The sequence below is a fragment of the Aethalodelphis obliquidens genome, unplaced genomic scaffold (assembly GCF_003676395.1).
Source record: "Aethalodelphis obliquidens isolate GAN/ISIS:26980383/991018 unplaced genomic scaffold, ASM367639v1 scaffold30, whole genome shotgun sequence".
Lineage (NCBI taxonomy): Eukaryota > Metazoa > Chordata > Mammalia > Artiodactyla > Delphinidae > Aethalodelphis > Aethalodelphis obliquidens.
Window position 1 is genome coordinate 3,116,891 of NW_020837974.1, and position 24,061 is coordinate 3,140,951.

The following is a 24,061-nucleotide window of genomic DNA, read 5'->3' on the forward strand; positions in this document are numbered from 1 at the left end:
CGTCCCTCTGGCCGACCCTGCGAGTTTCAGAGGGAACCCGCCCTCGGCCGATCGTGGAGCAGCGGCGCTCGCCCTGGGCGCCTCTGCCGGGGCTCTTTGGGGCGTTCTCACCTAAGACCGCGCCGTTGCCTAGCTGAGCAGGCCCGACACCGTGGACAGAGTCGTGGGCGAGAACAGAGAGGCTGAACGCCAGGCCGCGGCTGTGAAAGCACCGCACAGCTTCCCGGACCCGCTGAGGGCAGGCTGCCCAGCACCCCGGGCCCCGGTCCAGCCCTGGCTGCCCTGCGTCCCCACACCTGGGCCCATCCCTCCCCAGCGGCCCCCAGTGCCCCGATGCTATGTCTCCTCCCCTCAGGGCGGCTGGCTGACCTGATGGGTGCGCAGGCCTCTTGGAGGGCGTCTCCTGGAGAAGCCTGGCCCTCACCCCCTTCGCGGTTGGATCTGGGATTTAGGCAGGGAACCATGAAAGTAGGAAGCGGGACTCCGGACCATTTCGGTACTCTCATATGCCTCAGAGGACCCGTGCAGCTCCTAGAGATATGGCTGCAAACGTAGGGAGAAGCTCGAGCATCTTTATATGAACTCTCTGTGGTAACGCCGCTTCCCTTGTGAAGATCACCGAGGATATGATATTTATGTTGATATGCACATGCACAAGTTTGTGGTAAAGACAGTAAAAAGCAGTTGTAAAACAGTGATCTCTGCCTGGGGTGACCCTTCTTCATGCCCCCTCCCCCAGGCCCGGGCAGCGTCTGGAGGGACACCTGCAGACCCTGGTCGGGCAGCCTGCAGCCCAGGCCCCGGGAACAGGGGCGTCGATGTGGTACTGCAGTGCTGTGGACCCCGGGTCCCTCCACCAGGAAAGTAGGCCTGGCTGCGTGGAGAGCCCCCAGGCCCTCGGAACACTGAGCCGTGTTCTTGGGACTCTGATTCCATAGAAGAGCTATTTTTATGTTTTCTTACGTGTTTGAAATGGAAGTATTTCAGGCGACTGCACCCTGAGGTTTGGAGTGCAGGGCATGGTTTTAAAGTTGACTGAATAAATAAGACGCTGATGTGGTTGGGATGGGGGAGGGGGAGGGAAGCAGACCAGCTCCACCTCTTGGCGGGACAGAGTTCACAAGATCTGTGCACAGGGTTGGTTTTGCTCTGAGGAGAAGGAGGGCATTTTTTAACAAAAGAAGGGGCTGCTCTCCAGGAAAACTATATCTGGCAGGATCCCGCGTGTGTTCACTGGTGACAGTCAACCATGGGTGTGGACTCATCCCTGAAACCCCGTTCTGGAGCGATGCAGCTGAGGGGCGGCCTCTCTGTGCAGAAGTGGCCCTGCTTCTCTACCGAAAAGCTCCAATCACACAAGAGCAGCCCAAATTGCTCCAAAACAACTTGGAAGAGAATCATGTCGCTGAACAAATGTTTCATAAAAGGCGCAATATGAAGACAGTAAGCCAACTAGAAGGGCTTCTGGAGGCCTGTAGGATCAGAGGAATTTGCTTTGATGACTCTGAAAGCTGGACCCACTTTGTAGCGAGGACGCACGTTGTTGGGCTCTTCTGAGATCAAGGCCACCCTAAGATTCAAGGTGCAGATAACACCGGCCGGTCGCAGCAAGGGCAGGTGGCCCCTTGTTCTTGGGAAGCACGGCTGTTCTCTGTGTACGGGACACGGTGGCGCAGACGCCGGACCCAGGACAGCAGGCCCCCAGCGCGGCTCTTCTGCACGACCTCTGCTGACTCACAAGTCCTGGAATTGCCCCAGCCTGACACCCTCCTCCAAGAGGTGCCCGACAGACATCGGTGTGTTGAAGGCTCTGAGAAGTCCCGCAGTCTAGAACTTATGTAGCTTTTTTTGTTTGAATGCTTCATTTTCAGACTTGTTTTACCAAAGAACCCTATTTTCCCTTCTGGAAAATGCTGCGTTTGTGTACTTTTCAGTTTGTATCCCCCTGCCAAAGTGTCCAACCTCTATTTTCTAATTAAACCTAGTACAGCCAGCATCACATCTGCTCAGTGTCTGTGTTTGAGGGAAGCGTCTCTGTGCTGGCACAGGTCTGTGGGGCTGCGTCACTACCACTCTCTGTGGTGACAGGTTCGTCATGTTTCAGGGTCTGTGGATGAAGTTGTCATGCGTTGCCAAAGCCTTTAGGCCGCAGAGTGGACCCCGTGGGGGGGCCGCCTGCAGCCCACGCAGAGCCTTCCTCCATCTTCCTCCTCCACGTTCTGTCCCCCGACTAAGTTGGGAAGCCCGAGGTCGCCTTCGACGTGACACAGGGCTTTGTGCAGCTCCCAGCCAAGTGGGGAGGGACCCTCCAGACGTCGGGGGCCTGCCCCCACCTTGGTGCCTGTCGCCGGGGTTCTCTCCCCCGCCCCAACGTGGCCAGTGAGCCGGGGCCTCCTCCCGCGTGCTGTGGGTGGTTCTTCCCCGTGTCAGCACCCACTTACCACGCTTAGACTCTAAGGGCACTTACGTGTGCTGGAAATCGGCCATTGCCACCACTTACAGTCCCGGTGGTAAGAAACGCTTCCTCAGCAAACCTCGCGGCCTCCTGGTCATTAGAGCTGAAGAGGCGGTGCTCAGGGCCCCTCTCGCCCTTCCCTGCGGCTCTAGGGGTGAGCAAGGTGGTGACGGTGGACGTGAAGGGGAACTGGCAGCGCTGGCTGAAGGTGCGCGACCTCACCAAGGGGGTGACCTACTTCTTCCGAGTGCAAGCGCGGACCATCGCCTACGGGCCCGAGCTGCGGGCCAGCGTCACGGCCGGGCCGGCCGAGGGTGAGTATCGGGCCTCCTTCGTCCGGTCAGGGCTTGGTCTGCACTCCCGACGAGCCGTGCTGGACGCTCAGAGCTGGCGTCAGCTCAGGACTCCTTTGGCCCCACCTTCCAAGGCGTGTGTTACCTGAACGTCTGCACGCGGACGCATTCAGTGTGGGTGAGCAAGTTCTTAGGTGTTGAGCGTGTCCAGTTTGTATTTGTCTTCTGGAAAAAAAAGCGAAAAGAAGTGCATTCGATTTTTGAAATAAGATACGTAAGAAAAATTTGAAGTTTTCCTGGCATGAAGAGGAACCGCGTGGTTCCCGCTGCACAAATGCCCTTGGCCTCTGTTTAAGTGCTTTTGGAGGAGGGGGCAGTGGATCGAGAGGACACCTCCACGGCTCAGCTCTCTTGATGCTCTGATGGACCCTGTGAGGCCAGTGTCAGCCCCACCCCGACTTTCAAGATGAGGGACCGGGACTGACCCAGGGTGAGCCCTGCCTGGAGACCTAGCAGCAGAGCCGGCCCCTCTGCAGGCCCAGGAGTCCCGGGCCAAAGCCCACCCGCTCTTTTCTCCTCTGTCCACAGGTTCCCCGGGCTCCCCTCGAGACGTCTCGGTCACCAGATCCGCCTCTGAGCTCACCCTGCAGTGGACGGAGGGCCGCGCGGGCAGGACGCCCACCACGGGCTACGTCATCGAGGCCAGGCCCTCAGGTAGGGCGGGCGAAACCTCGAAACGGTGTCTCTGCATCTGTAAAAGAGGGGACGTGTCAGAGCTTGGGGCCTCCCCGGCCCAGCATCTCCCTGATGACATGGAGACGGAGGGCATTGACTTGAAATGAGAGGTGCCCTCTCACTCCCCCACCCCCCGTTGTTTTTTTTAAATATTTATTTTTTATTTATTTATTTATTTTGGCTGCGCCGGGTCTCCGATGGGGCACACGGGATCTTTGTTGCGGCCTGCGGACTCTTAGTTGCGGCCTGCGGGATCTAGTTCCCTGACCAGGGATGGAACCCCATTGGGAGTGCGGAGCCCTATCCACTGGACCACCGGGGAAGCCCCCACCCCCCCATTCTCATAACCACGGCTGCGCTAGCAACCTCACGGGCATCAGACCCATGGTGTTCCGGCCACGTTACCTAGGCTTGGGGGAGGATGACTGTCACTCAGATACACGTGCGAGAGAACTTAGGGTCACTTAAGGATGTTCTCAGCTCAGCGGTAAGACCCACGAGTGTTTTCAGAGGCTCCGCTCGAGATCTCGGTGGAGAGTGTCCTGCTCATTTCGGATCGTCATGAACCTTCCTGTTAGTAGTGAAACCCACACGTCATCCTCGGGGAGCGAGGTTGAGATCCGCCCCAACCCCATCCACCCTAAGAGGGTTTCCGCCTTCTCTCTGTTCAAGTGATACCTAAGGGCAGGCACCACTGGAAAGTGAGGGATGGTTTGAGTCGGATGTTACGGCTGGAGCTGGGGGGGCATCACCCTCGCAGGAGCCCCGGGCACGTTCACCGCGACCTTCAGACGGCCGTACGGCTCAGCAGGAACATCCGAGCGTGAAAATACACGGCGTGCCAGGGACGCACTTGGACAGTGAATGGCCAGGCCCCGCCTCCAGATGGACTACAGCGCTGTGAGCACTTCAGTGTGATGTTTAAAGAAGCTCTTAGACCAAGAGGGAAGAGCCCCAACGTCGCAGACGTCACGGGCGTCCCTCCTCCCCACCAAACGGCTTTTGAAAGATTACTTAGAAGTGCCTTCTAGAAACTTCTAAGGAGAAACCTAGTACATAAAACCAAAACAGTTTCTATGCAAAGGCGATGTGAATACTTCTTTGGCTCAAGAATGCCCATGTTCAGCCCCCGGGCCTGGGGGATCCCGACAGTTTCTGATAAGCAGGGCATCTGGCCTTTTCTGGAAATGGAGGGTCCCAAATCCGTGACGGGGCTGGACTCGCCAGAGGCCTCTGTGGTCACTTGTTCCCCCCGTACCTCTGAAAGCAGTGGACCCAGAAGAGCCAGCCAGCTCTCTGCTGGCGACATCTGACCCGGGGCACTTTCGGAGATCAACAAGTGCCGCGGGCTTCCCTGGTGGCGCAGTGGTTGAGAGTCCGCCTTCCGATGCAGGGGACGCGGGTTCGTGCCCCGGTCCGGGAAGATCCCACATGCCGCAGAGTGGCTGGGCTCGTGAGCCATGGCCGCTGAGCCTCCGTATCCGGAGCCTGTGCTCCGCAACGTGAGAGGCCCGCGTACCGCAAAAAAAACAAACAAAAAAACCCAAATGCTGTGGCTGAAAGGCCCTGTGAGGTCTGTGCCCAGACTGAGGCAGTGGAGGCTGCACTGGCCTCAGGAGGCAAAGCCGCTTGCTCCCCAAATCCAAGGAGAGCGTTTGTTGCAAAGGTTGCCTTGCTCAGGTCCACCAAGGGGCTCCATCAGCTTCGACGGGAAAAAATACGTGTTTATCTTCACTAGCCCTCTAACTGATCAGCTTTCCTTCACTTATAAACACGTGTTAGTTTGCTCAGCTACTGTAACCGAGTACCAAACACTGGGTGGCTTAGATCATAGAAACGTGTTCTCTCTCAGGTCTGGAGGCTGGAACCCCAGGTCGAGGTGTCGGCACGGTTGGTTCCCTCTGGGGGCCATCGGGGAGGATCTGGTCCAGGCCTCTCCCCTGGCTTCTGGCGTGTCGCTAACAACCTTTGCGGGTCCTTGGCCTGTAGCAGAACGTCAGCCAGACCCCTACCTTCCTCTTCACGTGGCCTCCTCCCTGCGTTCCTGTGTCCAAACTTCCCCCTTTTAGAAGAACCCCAGTCACACTGGATTAGGGCCCACCGTCATGACCTCATCTTAACTAATTATGTCTGCAAAGACCCTGTTTCCAAATAAGGTCGCATTCTGATATACTAAGGATTAGGCCTTGAAGGTATGAACGATGAGGGGACCCAGTTCAACCCATAACCGTAGGTGAGAACCCACGTAAGTAACAGCAGTACCTGTGGAACCGCCAGCAGTAGAAATCACAGCTACGTTCACGTCACGTGCCAGGTGTGCAGAGATTCCCCAAGATCGTTCATACTCACCACGGCGTTGACATTACGGTCGTCTGCAGACCCTGCTAGACCTTCTCATCGAAAGCGTTCGTGAAGAAGCGAAGACTTCTGAGTTCCCTGGGATGAGGGTGTCACCTCAATGCACGTCTCTCCACCGCATCTTCCAAAGACCACGTAGCTTAACAAGGGTGCCAAGAAAACCCACGTGATCCAGACCTTCCGCGTTAACCGGGAGATGGACATGACTGTGAACCTGCGGTTACTGCCAGGCATTTAGGAGCACCACCAATGTAACTGGTTTCCTTTTCAGTTTTATTTTATGCATGAAAACCATTCTGAGATGGGGTCCTTCAGAGTCAGCAGGTTGGCAGAGGGTCCACGGCACCAAGAAGAGGTTCGGAAGCCGTGCTCTAGAGGACACGCACCCAGGACTCCCGCGGAGTCGTTTCCTTCTACCCGGAAGCTTGTCTCCCCGACAAGAGTTAGGGATCCCAGTGGACACGTGGCTGCCAAAGGGCCACACGAGGCACCCTCGAGGCGGTGGAAACGCTGTGGATCGGTGTCACCCACCAGGGTTCTCGGCCTCCTTCCTCAATAGAAACGGATCAGAGGCCAGACGGGAAATTCAGGCGAGGTTCTACGGGGCCCTGCTGCAGCAGGGGGCGCTCGAGAGCAAGCAACAGCCTCCCTTGCTTCACGCCCTGACGGGGGCGGGGCAGGGGGTGGAGCGAGCGTGTTGCTCACATGGGGTGAGGGTAGGGGTGTATCCAGGAGTCGGGCCAGAGGGGAGACAGGTGTTTTGCCCACCTCTTGGGTGGTGTGGTGTGCAGCGGGCGTGCTCAGTACCTCGCTTTTCTCCCAACCCCCTGCTTTTGCTCCAGTCTCTTCAAAAGTGGCAGTTGGGTTTTTGGGTCTCTGTATCTTTGGGGTCCAGAATTTGTCCCAACTGGGCATGCACGTAGTTATTTTTAGTCTCACACCGTTTCTTTGGTTTTTGTTTCTCGAGGAGAGACGTGTCCAGGTGCAAGCATTGCAGCAAAGGGTCCCATCAGGACTGTGTCAGCATCAGTTTCCCGGTTGCGCTGTACTGTAGTTTCCCTTGCGGGGGGACGGGGGGTTGGAACACTGGATAAAGGACACAATGGGGTGCCTGTGCTATTTCCCACAGCTGCGTGGGAATCCACAATTATCTCAAAAGAAAAAGCTGAGCTTAAATTTTTTTTTTTTAATCTCCACGGATGGTCTCCTCACCCTGGTCAGTCAGGTGCACCGTCTCTCTGAAACGAGCACCTTCATGTCAGCGATCGGCCTGTGGGGAACGGAGGCCCCCACCAGCCAGATGCAGGCGCGTGGGAATCGTAGCCCTAGTGAGCACTCGGGCCGCCCCGGGGTTGGAGGGTGCGTTCTCAGGCTCCCTGGGGAGCTGGTTCATTTCCCCTCGTGCTGCCCCTGCTCATCCGTCTGCTGCGATGAAGGAAACGGGGTGCTTGGTGGTTACAAGCGCGGCTTCTGGGAGTCTGGAAGGTGGTGCAGCACTAAGGGGGTGGCGCCCCACACCCGAGGGCCTCGCCCAGATACGAGCCTCCTGCCGGCAGCTGGCGGTCTGACTCCCCGGGTCACTACCAGAAGGTGGAAGCTGACCCACGGGGACCAAGACGTGCCAGGAAGCTGACCCAGAGGACGCTGTCGTTTCCAGCGAGCCCCGAGGGTTCTGCTTCACCTTCTCAACATTGGAGAGCAGGTCGCCAGCGATTTCGACTGGGCCAGAGCAGGCCGCCGGCCTCGCCGTCCAGCCGCTGAAAGCTGAGAGACGCCCTCCCCCCTTAACGGAGGCCTGCAGCTGCTTGAGTCAGATGAAATGCATTTACGGATTGTCAATATTTAAACGCCTTGCCAGTACCTGGGGCTTTGGATCTCAGCTGTCATCTATTACAGGCCTCATTACGCGGAACAGTAATGCTGCATCATCTCACTCTCTCCCCGAGGCTCTTTGGCGACGCCCTGTCCGGCAGGGCAGTGGTGTCTGGAGGGAGCTTGGTAGTGGTGTTGGGCCCTGGGAGGGGTAGTTTTTAATAGGGGGCCACCGGGGTTCCCGTCACCGCGGGCGTCTGGAAAGACTGAGCCCCTTTGTTGGGTGGCCCTGGGGGCCCCAGGCTGCCTGCCGTCTCCCCACCAGGCCTCATCTGCATCTTGCCCTTGGAAGGCATGGAGCTCGTCCGCTTGGCTGGCGCGGGGACGGTGGCCAGCAGGCTCCAGCGGCCCGGGCAGGTGGCCCTGCAGCCTTGTGCCTCTTCACTTGAACCCCTGCAAATTCTGCTGATGCCCTAACGTGAAAACACCGAATTGAACGGCAGCTGGTGAAATTCACATCGGACTAGGACACACACCCCCGTCACACCTGGAGAAGGGCAGTCAGCGAGTGTGGACGCGGCCCCGGACGCCACAGGACAGCCTTGCCGAAGGTTCATTTCTCCGGTTGGGCGAAGGTTTCCTCCCAGTTGGAGTTGCTAAGCTCCCAGGAAGGCAGTGGAAACTATGCAGCGGGCATATGCAGATGATCTATTTACACAGATTGTCCCGAGGCATTTTACTGTATAGATCGGGAAACCTAATTTACATATTTACACAATAGACCAGAATGGCACTAAAGGAACTATAAATATATTTTCCTCTCCACAGCAGCCGTGAAATACATATTTAGGATGTACCCAAGGCAGGGCAGACATTGTGTTGCTTTTTTCACGCGTAATGTGTTTAGCCCAGAGAGGAGAGGGGGTTACGTGGAGCAGGGCCCCTGTCCCCGTGGGCCCCTCCCTGCCCACTTGCGGTCCTCCTGGGGGCCCCCCCAGGCCCCTCCCCACTCACTCTGTCCGCTTCTGATCTTTGCCTGCGGGACTTTTCAACTGAACAAAGAAAAACAATCAGTGCTTTTCAGAAGGTTTAAAATCCACGGAAGTTGCCAAGTCAGCGCCTCAGCCCAAGGGCTGCAGCTGCAGTTCTGACTCTGTCACTGGCCTGTGTTCACGTCTTCTCTCCTGCATGGCCCCGAATTGACAGCCTGTCGGGCTCTGCAGCCGTTTCTCTCTGGGCTGGGTCCTGGTCCCAGGCCATCCTCTGCGTTCATCTCATTGGTGTCCTGCCTTCAACAAGGATCGGATAACATACAATTATTTTATCATCAGATGTATTTAGCCTCGGGTGTAAGCCCCACCTGTTTCAGCTCAATTTCCGACCCAGCCCAGTTACACCAAGAGAAATGGCAGCGTTTAAGCCATAAGCAGCTCCCAGGCTCAGAGCTGCAAGCCGACGTCATGGCGCTGGTTATGAGCTTAGTGGAACCAGAACCCTTGGGCCGTGAATGACAGTTTCACTCAGCGTGGAGACCCTGCTGGGTCGTCCACGAGGCCAAACGTCTTTCTTGGCGCCTGCCTTGAAACCTGCCATAGACACACGCTCCTGGGCGTCGGCAGGGTAAGTGGAGCATGGACCCTGGGATTCGGGAGGGCGGTGTCCCTGCTCCCCGGTGACGAGGGCACGGCCGGGAGCAGATGTGCCTGGGCGGCAAGGTGCCGGCCCCGCAGGAGAGAAGCTGCCTTGCGCCAAGCGCCGGAAACAAGTGCGGTCGGGGCAGTGACCCGCGTGGACTGGAAGCGCTTGCTCTCCTCGAGGATGTTCAGTATTAGCCGTTCTCCTTCTTTAGTAAACAAATACTGCCACAGGGCAGCCGGGACCCAGAGCTTATATCTTCAAAGGAAAAGCAGCCGGTGGGACGCACGTGCGTGTGTGGACCCTCACGCAGCTTTCCTTCCGAGCCCGGCAGGGGTGGAGGTGTGTGACCGGAGTGCGGCCTATCGAGCAGCATTCTGCCACGTGTATTTCTCCACGGTTCCCCCACCTTCATACCTCGAGGTGGCGTTTCCCCAGCAGTGTCACAGTAAGGAGAGGCCGAGAAGGTGCTGGGAGTCCAAGAAGGGGAACCGAGCCCAGCAAGATGCCACGGACACCCCACCACAGACATCAGGAGGCCTTGGCCTGAAGGTCGACGTGACTCCCAGGAAGGTCGAAGTCCGGGCACCGCCCGCGGGGCTGGTCCTCAGGCCTCTGGCATCGGCCATCCAGGGATGTGGCTTTGGGAAACACGAGCGACTGCTCTCCTCGGGCCAATCACGAGTTCCCCACACGAGGGTGATGTAGGGGTAGGAGCGCCCCCAGTGGGGAGGGAAAGCAGGCTGGGGTCTGCTGAGCACCCGGCGGGGTGACCTCGCCCGGAGTCTGACAGCCGGCTGAATGCATCCCCAGAAAAGCACGAGGGCCCGCACTCCCCTCAGGTATTGATTGAGAATGTAAGTCCAGGCCCGGGGATTACCCTGGTGCGTGGAAAATCAGTTGCGCAAATCTCATTATGCTTAATAGTTCTGTAATGTTATTTCTCCCCCTAATTTGTAGACATGCTTTTCTCCGTCATTGATTTATTGAGATATTTAACAACATAATACAAGCGAGGAAAGCAATGCACAGTGGAGAGACAGAGCGGAGGCGTCGGCAGCCGCCGGGGTTTTCTGCCTGCCGTGATCGCGGTGTGAATGTTAGTGTGGATAGATAGCCCAGGGGACCACAAGTGGAGCCTAAAACGCTGAGGACGCTCATTCTGGAAAGGCAGAATTAAGCAGAATAAAAGTGCGAGCTTCCTTCCGCAGGAAGTTCTCTTGGCGTGACTCCGCCCCTCGCAGCGTTTTTCAGTGTAAAGTAAATCGTGTGTTGCGATTCTGTATCAATATTTTTAAATGTTTTTATGAAAAATGCACATAATTCCTGGAGCTATGACAGAGCGCTTAAAATAAAATGTGGACTTTAGGTGACAGTAGAGGCAGGGGAAGTAATTCTTTTTCCGCAGTAGCAGGAAAGCATTACAGAAACAGTCGTGCAAAAGCCATCCAGAGAGCCCACTGCAGCAGTGTTCAGGCCTGCCGCAGATGGTCTGGGAATGCCTTTCACACTCTTAAGTCCCTTAATTTCAATGGCTTTAAGCAGTATCCAGTTTCCAAGAGTCTGTATTTTTTTTTCAGTCTCTTTCACAGCATAAAATGATCTGTCCTTTTAGAGGGAAAATATTGCACAGTTTATTCAACGCTTAAAGCCCTTGGCGCAGTGAATGGCTCATAGTAAGTGCTAAATTAAATGGTGGTGGTTATTATTTACTGAAAGCTTGCCAGTGCCAGGCCCTGTGAAAGGCTGTGGGGGCACAAAGATGAATGGATGGGAGGACAGATGGAGGGATGGAGGGATGATGGATGGATGGGTAGATGGAAGGATGCATGGAAGGAGGAAAGGGAAGGGAAGGGAAGGGAAGGAGTAAGGAAGGGGAGATGAATCAGGTCAACTGATATTTACTGAACTCTTGAAAAATTCAAGAGCCCAGTGGTGCAATCAGACAGGTAAATGTGAAGAAGCGTTCTGGAGGCCCATTGGCAGGAGTGTAGGAGAGGGTCAAGGCTGGCCTCAAAAAGATGAGTCTGAAAAGGTGCAATGAGCTTGTTGATCTTCCTCCATCACCCCCCTCCCCCATAGACTTATAAACAGCCCACTGAGAGCAGAAATCTCATCTGATCCCCTGTTGGCTGGAACAGGGCCTGACCGAAGAGGGAGCATTAAGTATTTGTGGATCGAATGCGTGGATGAGTGAGAGGGGGCGGAGGGGAAGGATGCCCGCCACCACGCCGGGGACTTCAGGCAGAGGGAGTGGCACGTGCAGAGAAAACGCACCCTCCGTGCCTATTATTCCCCGCTCATTCTTGCCAGACCAGAAATAAATCACATATGACAATCATGAGTGTAAACCTTAATATTTTTAGAAGGAAAAGAAAGGCTTAAGCTATGACTTGCCATTTGGACATTATTAGTGGTAATGGGTAGCTTGGTGAGCAACTACTATCAATGTGAATATTTAGAAATAAATAATCAGCGTACTCCCTTTTTGCCTGTACAGAGATTTATGCCTTTCAGGTCTCATTCACATCCATTCCTTCATTAACCTGTGACTACAAGGGCTTAATCGGTGCAAACTCTAAACCCTATGCAAATGCAACTTACACACTAGCTGTCTCTTTCTGTTTACTGTGATCCTCTCAAACATATCTGGTGTTCCAGGATGTGTGATAAGGTTGGTTTCCAGATAACGCCCCCCCCCGCCCCCGTAAAGCTGTCTGCACGTATGTGTGCATATTCAAATGTGCGTGGAGATTCCTCTCCAGATCTCCTGCTGTTTTTAAAAGATCACAAACCTGTGCCTATAAAAGAATTTACAATTCATGAAGGATCACTATTTCAAATGAACATTTTGGGCCCTGAGCCCACTGTTTACTGAAAGACCGCCTCAGAGATTGGATTTATATTGTGTTTTGCAGACACTCACGGAGCGCACTGCTTACTAAGCACTTTACCAATATTAACTTGTTTAACCCTTGCAACACACCTGTGTTGTAGGTGCCCTTTGTTGTCCCCGTTTTACAGATGAGGCACAGAGAGGTTAAGTCCTCTCCCTGAGGTCACACAGCTAACGTGCGGTGAGGCAGGCTTCACACCAAGGCTGTCTAGCGCCTTCCTTTTTCTCTGCACCTGATTTTCCGGCTTCAATTTCAATTTTACTAATGTTTTCCTACACGTCAGGGCTTAAAGAAATTCAATATGTATTTTTATTGTGGTGAAATACATAACATAAAATTTACCATTTTAACCGTTTGTAGGTGTACAGTTCAGTAGCATTAAGTATATCCACGTTGTTGCACAACCATCACCACCGTCCACCTCCAGAACTTGTCCATCTTCCCAAACTGAATCTCTGTCCCCGTCAAACCCTAGCCCCCCCATCCCCCTCCCCCGCCCCCTGGCACCCACCCTGCTACTTTCTGTCTCTATGAATTTGCTCTAGGGACCTCCTATAAGTGGAATCATACGGTATTTATCCTTTTTGTTTCTGACTTACTGAGCATCCCGTCCTTGGGTTCACCCGTGTTGTAGCAGGTATCAGAGTTTCCTTCCCTTTTAAGGCTGAATCATATTTCATTGTATGGATGGACACCTTTTCTTTATCCATTCCTGTGTTGATGGACATCTGCGTTGCCTCCACCTTCTGGCTACTGTGAATAATGCTCTATGAACATAGATGTGTCGGTGCCTGTTCAAAATTCAGTATATTTTTTAAAATTTATACCTGTATTCGGTAGCACCTGGGCATAGATTAAATAACTGCTGGTCTTAGGGCAGGTTTGATGCTGCAGCGCTTCCAAAGGATGCTCGAACTCAGGGGCGGCACTTCGGGAGTTCGGTTTGGCAGGTTAAGGCAGGGTCCCCAGGTGAGGGAACTAGGCTCCGGCAGGGTTGTCCCGGAGCACGTGCACCCCCGTGCCAGCTGCCACTTGGCGCCTTCGCCCCGCGAGAGCACACGACCCGTTATCGATGATGGAAAGTTGCGCCGAGCACGCTGCAGCGACCACCCCAGGCGGTGGGGACAGCGTGGCAGCATCACTGCGAGGCTGGCGGCTGGCTGGCACAAGAGGCGTCGTTCAAAGTTTTCTCCTTGACCCGCCGGCGGGATTGTCGTTTCCAGTTAGAAAGCAGTGGGACTGAGAACTCAGGTCAGTGGCCGGTGCGCGCAGGCGCCACTGGGCCAGCGGGTGTCCTCGGTGAGTCTGGAAGGTGGGCTTAGGGACACGCGGCAGGAGGTGGTCGGTAGGCAGCCGGAAGCCTACACCAAAGGTGAGATCCAGTCAGAAACCAGAGGCCCAGGGAGCACCGGGGGAAATGCTTCTGCCCAGCTTGCAGGCTTAGCAGAGTCTGGTCACCAGGGGGAGGCCCCTCTCCTGCCTGTGCCCCCGCCCCCCCCAGCTCACCCAGCCGCTGGCTCACATCCGTCCCCAGGGGAGGGAGCTGGGAGCTGAGGGCAGGGTGCGCATCCACGCACATCCACGCCCTGACCTCTGCTCTCGCTGCCCTGCAGATGAAGGCCTGTGGGACATGTTTGTGAAGGACATTCCGCGGGGCGCCACGTCCTACACCGCCAGCCTGGACAAGCTCAGGCAAGGAGTGACCTACGAGTTCCGGGTGGTGGCCGTGAACCAGGTGGGCTACGGGGAGCCCAGCAGCCCCCCTGCTGCCGTGTCAGGTAGGAGCCCTGCGGGAATCCCGGGGCGATGCCCCTCCTTCGGGGGCAGGGAGGGTGACCTGGAGCCACGGTGACGGAAGGAGGGCCGGCGCGCGCCTCGCGAGGAGCTGGGAGGACGGCGCGGGCCCCGCGCGCTCCGCACTCCCGACCACGCTGTGCGCCAGCCGTTCTGAATTCTCCTCTCTCCCTGAGCACCGGAGCCACCAGCTCCAGCCAGGCAGGGTCCCCCCGGGGAGGAGGCTTCCCAGGCAAAGTGGAGCCCAAGACCCTCCATGAGGGGACGCGACCTCACTGTGGAGCCATGGGCTGGTTTTGAAAAGCAAAGCTCGCCCCCAGCAGCCACCGGGGAGTGCGTTAGCCCTTGACACGCGGTCGTGTCCGACGAGGGCCCCGGTGAGCCCTGTGCCAGAAGTGGGAGGTGCCTGCCCCCCGCCCTGCTCTGGGTGGAGCAGAGCACACGGGGAGGCCAGGCTCCCTTTCCCAGAGCTCGAGTGTCAGCGGCGACAGACTCTGTCCTCACCAGTGACGTGGCAAGGGGTGTGGCAGCTGGGGGTCAAAGTGACTGCCCGAAAATCAGGAAGGGCTTCTCGGAGGAGGGAGCCCGGGTCTGAGTCTTGAAGGGTGCAGGGGGGCGGCTGCAGGGAAGGAGAGCCTGGGACAAGGCAGAGGAAGTAGCAGGTGAGGAGCCCAGTGAGGACCAGCGGGTGGGGAGGGGAGGGCAGGTGAGGCTGGTCCCAGGTACGTGTGAGAAGCGGGTCTCCACCCCGCCCTGCACCTTAGGGTCACCCCTAGGGAATGCTTAGAAAACAGCCACGCAGGGCCCCACCCTGGACAGCAACTGCATCGCCGGGGGCACAGGTCTGGGCTTGATGATTGTCTAGCTCCGCAGCGGTCCTTCCGTGCAGCCAGGATTGCGAGCCGGGCTGTAGAGGGGTTGAGTGAGGGCTGGCCACTGGAGGTCATCTGGACAAGGGAGCAGGCCAAGTCCGGGCCAGAAGCCACGAGAGCTTTCCTTCCAATCAAGACAATTCTGTTTCCCTTCCCTGCAGTCGCATTTGTTCAAGCCGCTGACTGCACTTGTTCAGATTGAAAGCATCCTTCATCCTTTCCTGGTCGTGAGTCTGGGGGAAGGGTAGCGTCTTGGGCGCTCAGGCCCCTGGTCTAGGAGCAACATGAATCCCAGGGGCGCTCAGTGCGAGGGGTCGCGGGAAGGACCCGGCACCACTCGCTTGTTTAACGAACAGTACGTAGAAAAGTCAAATTTTCCTCGCTTCCTTCATCTTTATTAAGAAAATCGTAAACACACCCCAAAGTAGAGAGAATAGAATAAGGCACCCCCAGCACCCATCACCCCAGTTCAGCAATTCAAGATATGCCTCCCTTGGTCCGTGAGCAAGAACTCATTAGATAGCAGTTCCAAACGCACAGAGCTTTTCATTGCACACGCGCACAGCCGGTGGCAAAGGCTAGTTCCTACGTAAGCACGCGGATCCGGCCCTCGGGGTCACGGGGCGCCGTGGCTGGACCGTTCCTCTGAAATCCGTCACACCCCCGCGCTGGCCTCAGCTTCCAGCTGGTCGGCGGTCCGCTCCTCTCATGGTTTCGGGAAGCCAGCAGGCCGTCCCCTGCCGGCACCCCTCAGGCCCCGCTGTGCAGACCGGGGTTGGGGAGCCCGACCCGGGGCTGGAGTCCTGTAGCTGCCCAGGCCTTTCTGCCCAGGCCTGCTCTGCGCCACTGCCCAGAGGTCAGCTTGGACGTGTTGGCCTTATTAGATGGAAGACTTAATGTACAGCCTGAAATCCAGCTCATGTATTTTGGATTTAAAGTGCTCCCTGTGCTGTTACGTGATCCAGAGCACACGTCCCCCTCGTTCCCAGGGTGCACACGCTTCGCATCCACCCAGTGAGGTATTTAGCATAAGGGAGAGGTCTTTTCTGGGGGTTTCTGCTCCTGGGAGCCAGACCTTGGGCTCCACCTGTAATGGGCTTCCTGTTCCGTCCCTCACGTCCGATGCCCTGAAACAGGGAAGCTCGTGGAAGGCACGAGTGGGACCCCAGGGCCATCCGACACCTACCGAGAAGCAATTCCCATTTTTCTCGTCTTAGTAAACAGAATAAAACATGAGGAAGACGATCCTTCTTCAAAGCAACTTTCAAGTGAAACCTTTTCTGTTCGTTCTGGGAAAACGTTATCGAAGGGGGGCCCGTTGTTCGGCTCAGCTTTGCTGGAGGATCGAAATAAATAAAACACAGCCCAGCCTCCGGGGCTGGGGGCCCTGATGCAGCGGAGGAGGCCGACAGGTGGTCAGGCAGGCCCACCCAGCCGGAGGGTGCGAGCAGAGGTTCCTGGGCAGGTGTGGGAGGGTCCAGTGCTCGGCACGGGCAGGGCTCGGGTCACGGGGTTCCCAGGCTTAGACTGACTGCACCCCGAGGCCAGTAGGGGCAGCACTGAGGCCTTTTAGGAGGGGCCGACTTCCCACCTGAGAACGCTCTCTGTGATGTCAAGGGTTTGAGCACAACGGGAAGCGGCGACACAGTTGAGCCGTGGTTCCGGTGGCCCAGGCGGCGGTGGTGGTGGCCCGGGGGGTGGCAGCGGGGATGGAGGTGGCCGGGGGACTTGGGGGCTGTCTGGGAGGGAAGCCCCAGCACTGGGAGAGACGAGCAAACCCAGGCACTTTTGTTCCTCCCTCCCTTTAACCCAGACGACATTTGTAAGCAGATGAAATTGAGAGAATATAAACACGATGGCCAGGGTCCAGGACAGTGAAGTCTCTGGGCTGGGAGCGGCGGGGGGTGGGGGGGGGGGGGGGGGGGGAAGGGGGGACAGGACCCTGGGCCCAAAAGAGACGGTGGAACCAGAGCCTTGTCTCTGGGTCGGTCTGCCCACGACAACCCAGCCCAGGCAGGGGGGTTTACCCTCCCCGTGCCCGGGGCTGCCCCTCGAGCCCTCCCCTCCCCCGCTCACGGCAGGGACGGAGCTTCTGTCCCACGTGACCGTGCCCGTGTCGCCCTTCAGCTCAGGTGGAGGCCCCGTTCTACGAGCAGTGGTGGTTCCTCCTGGTGATGGCGCTGTCCAGCCTGCTCGGCATCCTGCTGGTGGCGTTCACCCTGGTCCTGCACGGCCAGAACAAGAAGTACGGGAGCTGCGGCCCAGGTGGGACGGCGCCTGCCTTTCCCCGTCTCCCCACGGGGGAACTCTGGAGCTGAAACGTTTGGGGCTTCCCTCCTGGATCCGGGGTGCCCACATCCACATTCCATTTCATTCGATGAAACAGGCACAACAGACATCCCTTCGGAGGCAGCGGGTGCAGGGAAACAGGAGCTCTGGACCTCGGCCACCAGATTCTGTCCCAGCTCCGCCCTCAAATGGGCCTTTGGGTCATTTGGCCTCTGTGAGTCTGTTTCCTCATCTGCACTGTTGCTCAAATGCAGGAGTATTTTGTTAAGCGATGATTAGAGAGCGGAAAGCGTTAAACAGATGAAAAATCTCACTCCAGTATCATGAGGACAGTGAGTGGGGCACGTCTCAGGCATTCGGTGTGGCTCGGGGTTGGTACAGAATCGTGTCTGTGGCCCAGCGCTTCTCCCTAACACAGGGTGAGCACCTGCCTTAGGTCCCGCATCACAGCTCCGAGCCCTCTGTGGGTCAGAGGGTCCCCGGTGTTCCCAGCACAGCCTGGCGTGGCGTTGCTAAAGGAATCACCGTCAGTAGAGAAATGGACAAACCAACCGCAAAAGGGCCCATACAGTGTGACTCCGTTTACAGAAAGGTCAGGAACGACCTAATGAATGGATGTTTCTAGAAGGCAGGGTGGTGGGTGTTCTTAGTGGAGAAGTATAAGCAGCGAAGGTCCGTGAGGGAACCTCACGGGGTGCTGGGAACACTCTGATACCTCTGTGAAGCGGGGGCCAGCAGATCCCCGACCCCAGCCCCCAGCACCATTGTCACGGCACCAGAAGGGTTCATCAAACCAGGCACCTAAAGTGCCTGCCATTTGCTTTTGTAACATTAAGCCATTCATCCCTCCAAGAAAGGATTTATTTTTTCCGTATACATTCACTTCTAACAAGTGTTGGTAAATCAGATTTTATTCCTGCGGCATTTACAGAGTATGAATGGCATGTCACTTTACTGAGCTAATGCTATTACAGAATCCTATGTCTGGCGCAGAGAAAATCTCCCCGCTTTCACTCTTCTTCTCCATCTGGGAAACAGACCTGAAAAGTCCGATCTGACCCGCAGCTTCTGATACTCAGCCTCACCCTGGAGCATTCATTTAATGTCATCATTGAAGCCCAGGGGGAAAGAAAACAGAAAAGAAACACTTGTCTACCAGCACGTCCCCCTGCCTGCCCAGGAGACGCACAGAACCTAAACCTTTGCCGCTGCAGCCTCGTTCTAACCCTGCTGCACGATCCTGCTGCCTCGTACGACGTCAGTCCCCTTCCAATAACAGTTTCCACCTGCTCTCCTCCCATCAACCCAAATCCCTACCCGCAAGCAGCTTCCTCTTTCATTCACCACTCTCTGTGTTCTGCTGGCTTTTCCCCGTTGCACACGAGTACATTAAGGTGAGGCGAGGGCTGTGGGATCCCCAGCAGAGAGGACCCTTGCGGTTCAGAAAGGCTGGTGAATTTTACAGACACACAGGGTGCCCCTGGTGTGTGCTCGGGCAGCATCCCGGGGGCTGGGATGTAACTAAGAGCGTTATTGTGCGAGCGTAACTGGGTCTGTGCACCAAGAGTTTATAGTCCGGTAAGGAAGACAGACAGATGACCACAGAGAACAAGCCAGCGCAGGAAAAATGCAGACGTGGTGACGGCACCACGGAGAGAAAAAACACAGGGCGAAGACTTCAGGGTCCAAAAGTTCTCTCTGGTCTCACGACCCTTGAGCTGTGACCTGAAGGAGGGGGTGAGTGATGAGTCAGGAAGATGGCTGGGGGAGGGGCTCCCAAGGTGGGGGAGGGAGAAGCGGGGTAGACCAGCCCGAGCAGAGGGACAGCCGTGAGGACACACCAACTCTCATGCCAAACGAGGTCGGAGCCACCGGGACCTCTTCCTGTCCTCAAGTTACGTGTAACTTTGGCCGGCTAATGTATTTTAGAATATGTTTTGATATGTATTTATAGACTTATTTTAAGTGGTTTTCAGTTACATTCACAGACACCTGTGACCATCATCACCACAGTCAGTTCTGGAGCATTTTCATGGCCGCAGAAAGAAACCCTGCACCCTCTAGCTGTCACCCCTTATACAGTTACTCTCCACTTGCTGTCTTGTCCTATGACTGTGAGGCTTTTATTTTGAAATGTATTGAATCTTTAATGTCCTCAACGGTTTACAGAGTTCACGTATTCTGAGAGCTCTTTAATAAAATACTGATCAAAATACTCGGAGTTTGGTGTCGAGCAGAATAAACACCAAAATGCAAACGGCATTTTGCTGCGGGGTTGACGTGCAGCCTCTCTCCGCAGCCTGACCCTGCCTGTCTGGTGGGCTGACGCAGGCCGGCCCGGCCCTGGGCTCCGTCCAGCAGGCCATCGGGGAGCAGCTTACTGAAGCATCTGTGCTCGTTTCCCCGTCCGGCTTTAGGTAAGAGCATCTCCAACATGGAGGAGTCCGTGACCCTGGACAACGGGGGATTTGCCACCTTGGAGCTCAGCAGCCGCCACCTCAACGTGAAGAACACCTTCTCGAAGAAGAACGGGACCAGGTAGGGCTGCGACAGCTCCAGCCCCCGTGCTGCCTCCACCCGAGGACCCGCTCGGCCGGGCCCATGCCCACGGGCCCCCAGTGGGGCAGCGCCGAGCCGGGGGGGGGCAGCGTGTGGGGAGTTAGGGACGTTTTAAAGACATTTCCAGAGACAGAAAAAAAGGGCAGGTCTCAGGTGCAGGCACGCGGTCTCGGGAGACCTCCCGGCCCCAGACGGGGCAGGCGTCATGCGAAGCTGCAGGGGGACTGCGAACTGTTTGCATTGGGGGCCAAAATGATGCCAGAGGCGGTGGATTTCTCCCACTCAGCCTCGAAGCAGGCCAGAGGGTGTGTCGGGAGGCCTCAGTGGGGGGGTAACTGGTGTCCCCGTCCCGCCCAGGTCCCCGCCTCGGCCCAGCCCTGGCGGACTACACTACTCAGATGAGGACATCTGCAACAAGTACAACGGTGCCGCGCTGACCGAGGGCGGGACCCTCCAGGAGAAGTCAGGGGACGCCACGGAGTCTGAGGTGGGTGCCTGTTACACGGGGCCCCCGCCCTCCCCAGGGGCCCCGCTTCCCCCACAAGCGCCCCAGTCGGTCTCTCACGTTCACGAACAAAACCAGTTGAAGCAGCCGGTAGAGAGCTGGGGCCCGGTCAGTCCTAGACTGTTTGGTTTCAGCAGTGCTGAGCCTTGACAGGGATGAAACTCACCAAGCTCTTTGATGGACGCGCAGGCCCGCCCCACCCCTTGGCATTCATGCTCTAAATCAATATTTAATCTAAAATAAGTCTCACCTTCCTTCTGATCTGAACTCAGGCCTTACTGAGCCCTGAGGCTCCATAGAATGGCGTCTTCTAAATGGTGGCTTGTGTACGCGCTCACGGTGGGACCGGGACAGCAGGGCATGGCAGGGTGGTACAGCTCGCTCCGTCGGCCCCATGTGCTCTGTTCACAAGGACGCCGGGCCCCCCGTCTGTACCGTAGCCGTGGGCACGGGGAAAACAGCAGAAGCAGCGCTGCACACGTTCAGAAGGAACATCTGTCTACGGTTGAGGGGCTGTAGATTTTCCAGTGAAAAGCTGCAGACACCGACCTGCCTCTTCCTGATAAGGAAGCCGCAGCTTGTACCAAAAGCAGCACATTGGGGAGGGGCAGCTCCGCCGTCCAGCACGTTCTGGCTCAGCGATTAGTCACCAGCACGTGCCTTGATCTGTCCTCGGTTCCTGGGCCTGCTGCTCTTAGACCGTCAGGCCTCGCGGATGGTGTTCACAGTGACCGGGCGTCGGCTCTGCGGGCTGCACTCTTCACGGTTCCGCGTGTGCTGAGCACTAACTGGGCGCCTGCTCTGGGCCGGGCACGCTCGTTCGACGCTCACACCAGCCCTGCGAGGTAGAGCGGTTCTCGTCCTTGTTCACACAACAAGCCTGAGGCCAAGGTCGTCCCACATGCAGGTGCTGAGGCTGGACACACACCCACACAACCACACCCCCCCCGAATGTGTCCAGAGCTTACTGACCCCCGCCCTCACCATCTCCTGCAGCCCAGCTCCCAGGCACCTGTGGCCGTTCCCAGTGCTGTCAGGACTGGATTCATCAGTTCTGGACTCTGTTCTCAGAATGGGCTGATAAGAGGCATTCAGTCTGTTTCTCCTCTCACACATGCGGGTGTTCTGAGATTCAGATTTCAGCTGATTTGCGTGGAGGACTATTAAATGCGTGCAGGCACTGAGCTAGGCATATGCACACACGCATACGTGCACACGTACACGCATTCCTAAGTCCATACACGTGGACACACGTGGAGGAAGGAGGCAGGGAGGGAGGACGGCGGGGGGAGGGGAGGAGAGGGACGTGGAATCCACAGTACGTCCTGCCAGGAGGTTGTTCGGGTCCTCACGTAATAGATCAGAGCCGAGGCTTGACGAGGCTTTGTGTGTGTGTGTGTGTGTGGTGCACGGGCCTCTCACCGCCGTGGCCTCTCCCGTTGCGGAGCACAGCCTCCGGACGCGCAGGCTCAGCGGCCATGGCTGACGGGCCCAGCCGCTCCGCGGCACGTGGGATCCTCCTGGACCGGGGCACGAACCCGTGTCCCCTGCATCGGCAGGCGGACTCTCAACCACTGCGCCACCAGGGAAGCCCTTGGCGAGGCTTTAGAACGTCTTCCCCAGACACACACTGATGGGCCTCGGGCTCGCAGTTCCATCTCTCCTGCCAGACCTGCTGTGCAGAGCTGAGCTGTCGTAGCCCCGGGACGTGTGGCTGAGTGAAGGAGGGGCCTTGACAAGCCCTGTGCCTGGAGGAAGGGGTTCCTTCTGTGAGTCCCACAGATGCTTTTTGGTTCAAGAAAGTTGATCAGAGCTGTGGATGCTCTCTCCACCCAGGATTTTCACCTTGAATCTGGGGCTCCAGGCCCCCCTGAAGCCTGTGGTAGTCGCCTCCAGCGAAGGCCCCGTGGAGTCCAGGCTAAGAACTCGCACGTCTGGGCTCTCTGTGTGCTCCTGGGTTCTCAGGTAGATAGGATGAGGCCCATCTTTCTTCCAGGATTCTGTGCTCCATAATCTTGCTGGGTCCCGACGTTGACCCTTATGATTTGGGAGAGTTGTAGGCAGATGCATGGGATCCCAACAGAGGGATCTTGGGAGTGCCAGCTCCAATGGGAGCACTTCCTTTGAACCACATCTTTTAAACAACCAGACTGAGATGTAATTCACATACCACACAAGTCACCCATTCGCCATATTGGTTATTTAGGGGGGTGTGTGTTTTAGTTTCCTCAGATTTATGAGCTTCTCAAATCTTCTTCTGTTACTGATTTTTACTTTTATTCCATTGTGGTCAAAGAACATACTTTGTATATTTTCAGTCCTTTCACATGTATTGAGCCCTGTTTTATGGCATAGCATCTGGTCTGCGCTGCAAGAATTCACTTGAAAAGGTGTGTTGCTCTGCGTTGCTGTGTGGTGAGTTTCGTGTGTGTCTGTTATGCCCGGTTGATTTATAGTGCTGTTCAAGTCTTCTACACTCTTATCTTCTGCCATCTGCGGTACTGAAGTCTCCAACTATCATTGTTAACATTGTCTATTTCTCACTTCATTTCTGTCAGTTTTAATTTCATGTATTTGCAGGCTCTGTTTCTAGGTGCATATATGTTTATAACTGTTGTATCTTCATGATGGATAGACCCTTTTTATTAGTACAGAGTGTCCCTCATTGTCTCTAGTAACAATTTTGTCTTAAAGTCTATTTGGTCTGATATTAGTACAGCCAACTCCAGTTCTCTTTTGGTTCCCGTTCACATAGTGTATCACTTCCGTCCTTTCACTTTCAACCTATTTGAATCTTTGCATCTAAAATGTGTCTCTTGCACGCAGCATATAGTTGGATCATGTTATTTTATTCATTCTGCCAATCTCTACCTGTTCACCAGGTTGTTTAATCCATTCACATTTAATGTAATTACTGCTAAGGCAGAATTTACCTCTGCCATTTTGGTGTTTGCCTTCTATAAGTCTCATATCTCTATTTCTCTCTTTTTCCTTTGCTGTCATCTTCTCTTTTGAGTGGGTATTTTCTAGTGTACCACTTATAGTGATTGCCCTAGTATCAGTATTTGCTTCAGATTTATACTAAATCTCTATATTTCTGTATAGATCTATTCCCTCCTCCCCTCTTTGTGTTATTATTATACATATTAAGTCCATATATGTGGCAACCCCAAGAATGCATTTTTATAGGTATCCTTTGATAGAATTTTATGTCTTTTAAAGAAGTTGAGAGAAGAAAGGTGAGCAAGTATCTATTTAGAGTTTACCATTTTAACCTTTTTATTTACTATTTCTGGTTCTCTTCATTTCTTTATGCCTCTTTGCACAGCTATTGTTAAGTATGTTACATTTCTATATATTATAGGCCCAACAATACAATTATATACATATTATTTTATGAAATTCCTATTTAAATCAGATAAGAGAAGAAAGGAGAACAAATAGGTAATTATACTGTCTTTCATAATTGCCTATGTAATCACCTTTGTTGGTGCTTTTTGTTTTTTCATGTGGATTTGAATTACTCTCTGGTGTCACTTGCTTTCGACCTGACAATCTTCCTTTAGTGTTTCCTGTGAGGCAGGTCAGCTAGCAATGAATTTTCCTGTTTTTGTTTATCTCAGAATGTCTTTATTTCACCTTCATTTTCAAAATAGTTTGTTGAATGTAAGATTCTTGGTTGACAGTTTTCTTTCAACACTTTGAATGTGTGACCCCATTGTCTTCTGTCCTCCATTTTTTCTGATTAGAAGTCAGCTGTTAATATTATTTGAGTTCGGTTGTTCTGGTTAAGTCATTTTTCTCTTGCTGACTTCAAGAGTTTCCTTCTGTCTTTGTCTTTCAGAATTTTAACTATG

The 24,061-nt window shown here is 55.3% G+C and overlaps 1 protein-coding gene across 2 annotated transcripts in view; it reads left to right on the forward strand.

Annotated features, from left to right (window-relative positions):
* Positions 1-24,061, forward strand: part of SDK1 (sidekick cell adhesion molecule 1) — a 540,366-nt gene that overhangs the window by 502,472 nt on the left and 13,833 nt on the right. The window contains exons 40-46 of one of the 2 annotated variants that reach the window (XM_027125645.1): positions 2,608-2,769; positions 3,337-3,462; positions 13,799-13,963; positions 16,979-17,126; positions 17,469-17,499; positions 19,581-19,678; positions 20,057-20,186. In XM_027125645.1, the coding sequence (XP_026981446.1) occupies positions 2,608-2,769; positions 3,337-3,462; positions 13,799-13,963; positions 16,979-17,126; positions 17,469-17,499; positions 19,581-19,678; positions 20,057-20,186 (860 nt within the window). Of the gene's footprint in view, positions 1-2,607; positions 2,770-3,336; positions 3,463-13,798; positions 13,964-16,978; positions 17,127-17,468; positions 17,500-19,557; positions 19,679-20,056; positions 20,187-24,061 lie in introns of both variants that reach the window. The other variant, XM_027125644.1, reaches the window with a different exon arrangement.